Source organism: Hakea prostrata, chromosome 1 (assembly GCF_041222555.1).
Source record: "Hakea prostrata isolate BN-2017 chromosome 1, UWA_Hpros_2, whole genome shotgun sequence".
NCBI lineage: Eukaryota > Viridiplantae > Streptophyta > Magnoliopsida > Proteales > Proteaceae > Hakea > Hakea prostrata.
The window spans coordinates 22896380-22902379 of NC_142600.1; the positions used below are offsets into that span (position 1 = coordinate 22896380).

At 39.2% G+C, this 6000-nt stretch overlaps 1 protein-coding gene across 3 annotated transcripts; it reads left to right on the plus strand.

Moving 5' to 3' along the window:
- The first annotated feature begins 614 nt into the window (after positions 1 to 614).
- LOC149028333 (plant/protein (DUF668)) lies at positions 615 to 6000 on the plus strand. 3 transcript variants are annotated; one of them, XR_016169955.1, is made up of 3 exons: positions 615 to 951; positions 1095 to 3319; positions 5690 to 6000. XR_016169955.1 is itself a non-coding variant. In XM_089135898.1 (2 exons), exon 2 carries the CDS (start codon positions 1349 to 1351, stop codon positions 3143 to 3145), a length of 1797 nt encoding a protein of 598 aa, XP_088992024.1. In that variant the 5' UTR covers positions 615 to 951; positions 1095 to 1348; the 3' UTR covers positions 3146 to 4479. The 3 variants fall into 3 exon arrangements, 1 of the variants encoding a protein (XP_088992024.1); XR_016169954.1 differs by lacking the exon at positions 5690 to 6000 and adding an exon at positions 4491 to 5300; XM_089135898.1 differs by lacking the exon at positions 5690 to 6000 and having other exon boundaries at positions 1095 to 4479.

Sequence of the window (6000 nt, forward strand, 5' to 3'; positions counted from 1 at the left end):
ATTACCCATGAAGTGGGTTGGTTGGAGTAGTGGGCAGGTAAGGTTAAATGAATGATAATTATTTATATTCAAGAGAAGTAGGTGAACACAAGGTGATGCAGTTGCATTGCTCCTCCTCCTCCTCCTCCACCAGTTAGTTGTACACTTGGAGACCCTTCTTTACATTTATGATGCCTAGTTGAAATCATGCTGACCTCCTTCCCCATTCAATGCCATTCAATGGATAATCAACGATCAGGATCTCACCTCACCAGTGGACCCCCACTATCTCCACCACCATTAGATCTTGGCCTTCCATTTCTCACGTGCCATTTCTCTTTACTTTTTAATTAATTTAAAATTAATTAAATCATGAAGGTTTGACAAACCTGATTCAATTCCGGTAGTTACGGAACTTTGATTCTCCAGTTAAGCATTCTCGTTTGGATTCCCAAGCAAAGACAGAAATTTATTCTTTTCCCACTTTCGTCCCTGTTTTGTTAGATATCCATAGGCTAAGAAGAAGGGCTTCGGTGTGAATAACACTAATAGGAAGGGTACGGTAGAGGATAACAAAACAAGCGATTGCGTTTTGCTTTTGCGTTAGCGTCTGTGTTGCCAGTGTTGGCGTCCCTATTGATTTCTATTATTTCCCTCCAATTGCAACTTTTCTCTTTCAGCCACTCTCGTCTGTTCATTTAATCGATTGCAGAGGTTCCACGCCTGCGTCAATGCGCCTTTTTGCCCTTTGACGAAAAACGAAGCTTTTTTTAAACTCCGAGAACTTCTTCTTTGTCGTCTCAGCTTTGTTGCAACTTTCTCCCACAAAAGTCGCCCGGGGGAAGCGATGAGTTCTCACTAAAGCTGTTTTTAGGTTTTAGGAATTTTGCTTCTTGCTTCTTTCTGCTGTGCTCGACGAATTCTCATTTTGATTTCCTCCTGCGGTACTATGAATTATCGAAAATTGTAATGGTGAGTGTTCTGATTAATAAAAGCGGCTAGGATTCCGAAGGCCATCAATGGAAGCCTTGGAGTTTTCAATTTCTCTGGTTTTAGTTCACTATTATATGGATGGTCTATCTATTGTAATTCTCAAGAGATTCTCTTTTTTACAGTCAATGCTACGGGATTCGAGAAGCTTGGTTCAGATCTACGGACAACAAGGCGTTTTTGAACCGCCTTTCGTAGCTTCGAATTTCAATATTGCGACGGGGATTCTTGTCTTTTTTGTCATTTTTCAGTGATTCTCGCCGACGAGCGCGTTTTGGAAGGTGTAAGTACCGAAGAAGAATTTTGGATTTTTTTCCAGTGTCTTACACTTGTACAACTTCCGATCTCTGATCTTGTTGCGGCTAAAATAGCGGCGGCAATGGTTGCAGAGGCTTGGATTCTAAAGATGGGGAACCAGGTAAGTCACAATCTCAAGCATGCTCTTTCTCTCGACACTTCCAAGAGAAAGAACAACAAAAAGCCAGAACAGAAAGAGACTATTGGCATTCTCTCTTTCGAAGTTGCAAATGTAATGTCGAAAACTCTCCACCTTCACAAATCCCTAACCGATCAGGAGGTTTCTAGGCTTAAAAACGAGATTCTCAAGTCTGAAGGAGTAAGAAACCTTGTCTCCTCTGACGAGTCTTACCTTCTCGAGCTCGCTGTAGCTGAAAAGCTTGACGACCTTAACCGTGTAGCTGCTGCTATTTCTAGATTGGGGAAGAGGTGCACTGAGCATGCATTGCAGGGTTTCGAGCATGTTTATGCTGACATTATCTCTGGAGTAATTGATGTGAGGGAACTCAGCTTCTTGGTTAAGGACATGGATGGGATGGTTAAAAAGATGGAGAGGTACGTGACTTCAACTTCGAATCTTTATATTGAGATGGAGGTGTTGAACGAGTTGGAGCAGGCGACAAAGAAATTCCAGAATACCCAACACGAGGAAAGCCGCCGGGCTTTTGAGCAGAAGGTGATCTGGCAGAGGCAGGATGTTAGGCATCTGAAGGACGTTTCGCTGTGGAACCAGACATACGATAAGATTGTAGGGTTGTTGGCGAGGACGATTTGTACAATATATGCTAGGCTCTGTACTGTGTTTCGTGAATCTCTTCCAAGGCCTGGCCTCTCTGTTCTCGGGACAGAATCCTCTACCGGAACTGAAGGTTCATCCCCTGCTCAGGATCAGAGTCAACAACTTTCCGCTCAGATGGACGCACGGCGTCAATTTAAGCCGGCTTCTGAACTGTTACAACCGGCTTCAAGCAAGAGCATTTTTCATAAATCAGGGCCTATTGAGAAAGTTGCAGGGGCGACAAATGTGACAACTGCTAGGTCGAGGCTGGTGTCACAGAGAAGTGAAATTTCTTTTCGTGATGAAGATTTCTTTTTTCCATGTGGGGCTAATCCTGGGAAGCTCTTCATGGAATGCCTTAGTTTGAGTAGTTCAGCTTCAATGCTGGATGATGACTATGGGCATGAGGACCACAATAGTCAATCTTCAGCTAGTTACAATGCTGGAAATGGGTTAAGGAGGGAGCATCCGTATCGAATTGGTTTCTCAGGTCAAACTGAAACTGCTGCTTTAAGCAGAGATCAGAGGCAGTCCAGCTGTAGTTTGCCTAGCAGATCAGTATTTTGCCACAAGAGTAGGTCAATGATAAATGCCACTCCTTCCACAATTGGAGGCTCTGCTCTTGCTTTGCATTATGCGAATGTCATAATTGTCATTGAGAAGCTGCTTCGCTATCCCCACTTAGTTGGTGAGGAAGCCAGAGATGATCTATATCAGATGCTGCCAACGAGCTTAAGAATGTCATTGAGAACGAGTCTCAAGTCTTATGTTAAGAATCTGGCCATATATGATGCTCCCCTTGCTCATGATTGGAAAGAAACGCTTGAAAAAATACTAAGATGGCTTGCGCCTCTGGCACATAACATGATCAGATGGCAAACAGAACGCAATTTTGAGCAGCAGCAAATTGTTAAGAGGACAAATGTTCTTCTGGTCCAGACATTGTATTTTTCTGACAGGGAAAAGACAGAGGCAGCAATCTGTGAGCTACTTGTTGGTTTGAACTACATATGCCGTTATGAGCACCAGCAAAATGCCTTATTGGATTGTGCAAGCAGTTTTGATATTGAAGATTGTGTGGAATGGCATTTAAAACACTGATTTTTGTATATTCTGTGACTTATCGATGTTGAATAATGGGCAATGGTGAAACTATCACTGTTGATTGTAGTTTCTGGACATTCCTGCAATTTGACACGATCTGGATGCAGAGTTTGGCGCTTGGAAGTGTTATATGATGTACAATACAGTTACCAATGGTATTTTGCTTGTAAGGTATGGCAAATTTTGAATGTAAATAAATAGTTCCAAAGCATTATAAGAAATACAGATTCCATGTTTCAAACTTCTTTTGAGCTGAAAATCACCTAGATAACACCCAAATTTTAACAATCCAAAGTTATTTTGTTTTTGACTTGTTTTACTTCTACCAGTATGCATGTCTGTGCTGTAGAGCACATTGTATAATAGTTAAACATCAACTGGTGACACATTTGCCATTTGATTGTAAGAAGACTGAACCCCAACATTAATTATGGTGCATCGGGTCAAAATAAGAGTGATAATTGAAAATCTTATTCATGACCATTAATGTTTGTGGTTTCTTAGATGACTTGCAAGAGATGGTCCAAAATCCCAAGAACCTTATTCAAAACTCCATTGAGCCAGATAGTGGAATTATTGAACTTCTGTTCAAATAAAAAACTTGCTACTTGTAGTAGACAAGAATGACTCATACTGAAATGAGTCATGTAAACTAGCTACTGACTACTTTGGAAAGGTTGTGAACTCTCACATTCTTTATTGGTGAGAATTCAAAAGCTCCTTGGCTGCATTGTGGTCTCATAAGTTAGGGAATTGAAAACACAGAGAACAGGAAAAGTATTCAGATATAAATGAAATTGAGCTTTGATACCTTAAATTATCACTTTTGTTGTATGTCCATATTATCAAATTTACTACCCCAGTTCAGTCCTACTGTTACTTAAGTTAATCTTTTCTGTTATGTTCTAATGGATTGCATTATTAATTTGTCAAGTTTGATAATCCTCAAGGCACAAAGAAAAAAAAATCTTGATGGATATTTTCTTATTTTGCCCCCTCCGAATGATCTGATCTTTTGCTATAGTTGATCTTTCTTTGTTCCAGCTTTCAATTTTTCATTTGCTAATAACTCAAGACTGCCTCAGTTTATCTTAAATAAACTAGGGAGATGAAAACTGACTTAAAAGCATATGTATGGTATTGATAGTGTAATGCAACATTGGTTTTAGGAGAAAATTTATTTTGCTTCTAATGAACTCTGCTGCCTACTCTTCCTAGCAAACTACGGGGCAAGGCCAGTGTTCATCATCACAACTCCCTTTTGTTCTGATTTTCAACTGATTATCATCTTATGGATTAACATGAGCAAAACCTAGTTCAACTTCTTTTCATTTGGCTCCAGGTATCTTACTACAGCATGAAGGTTGACATGAGACTTAAAGATAGTCCTTGTCTTTTGGTGAATAGAAGTATCTCATTACCAAAATCCAGGAAGCGGAAGAGGGTGGGGGAAATGACCAAGAAGGTGCAGTCTTTCTTTTTCTCCTTTTTGGATGAATTAGAAGATGCAATCGTCAATATGCTGGGACACTAGATTCCTGTATTTTATTTGTATGTGTCCGTATAATGTTGAAATGCTGATGATTTGATTACCTTTTTGTTGTCTAATAGCCATAGAAAGCCATTTTTCTTTTGGATGCATTTGTTCCAAGATCCAGCACATGGCAAGATGCATTTTAGTTGTTGTCTAAGCTTGCTGCTGCTTCATTGAGAGTAGTGACTTTTAAGCACAATTCAAAATAAGGCAGCATGGAAGTGACAACAATTCAAATAAAAACTTGCTACTTGTAGTAGGCAAGAATGACTCATACTAAAATGAGTCATGTAACTAGCTACTGAATACATTGGAAAGGTTGTGAACTCTCACATTCTTTATTAGTGAGAATTCAAAAGTTCCTTGGCTGCATTGTGGTCTCATAAGTTAGGGAATTGAAAACATAGATAACAGGAAAAGTATTCAGATATAGATGAAATTGAGCTTTGATACCTTAAATTATCACTTTTTGTTGTGTATCCATATTATCAATTTTCACTACCCCAGTTCAGTCCTACTGTTACTTGAGTTAATCTTTTCTGTTATGTTCTAATGGATTGCATTATTAATTTGTGAAGTTTGATAATCCTCAATGCACTGCCCCCCCCCCCCCAACCCAAAAAAAAAACAAAATCTTGATGCATATTTTCTTATTTTTTCCCCTCTGAATGATCTGATCTTTGCTATAGTTGATCTTTCTTAGTTCCAGCTTTCAATGTTTTATTTGTTAGTAACTCAAGACTGCCTCTTTTTATCTTAAATAAATAGGGAGATGAAAACTGACTTAAAAGCATATTTATGGTATTGAGAGTGTAATGCAACATTGGTTTTAGGAGAAAAATAATTTTGCTTCTAATGAACTCTGCTGTCTCCTCTTTCTAGCAAACTATGGGGCAAGGCCAGTGTTCATCATCACAACACCCTTTTGTTCTGATTTTCAACTGATTATTATCTTATGGATTAACATGAGCAAAACCTAGTTCAACTTCTTTTCATTTGGCTTCCAGGTATCTTACTGCAGCATGAAGGTTGACATGAGAGTTAAAGATAGTCATTGTCTTTTGGTGATTAGAAGTATCTTATTACCAAAACCCAGGAAGCGGAAGAGGGTGGGGGAGATGACCGAGAAGGTGCAGTCTTTCTTTTTCTCCTTTTTGGATGAATAGGAAGATGCAATCTTCAATATGCTGGGACACTTGATTCCCGTATTTTGTTTATATGTGTCGGTATAATGTTGAAATGCTGATAATTTGATTACCTTTTTGTTGTCTAAGAGCCATAGAAAGCCATTTTTCTTTTGGATGCATTTGTTCCAAGA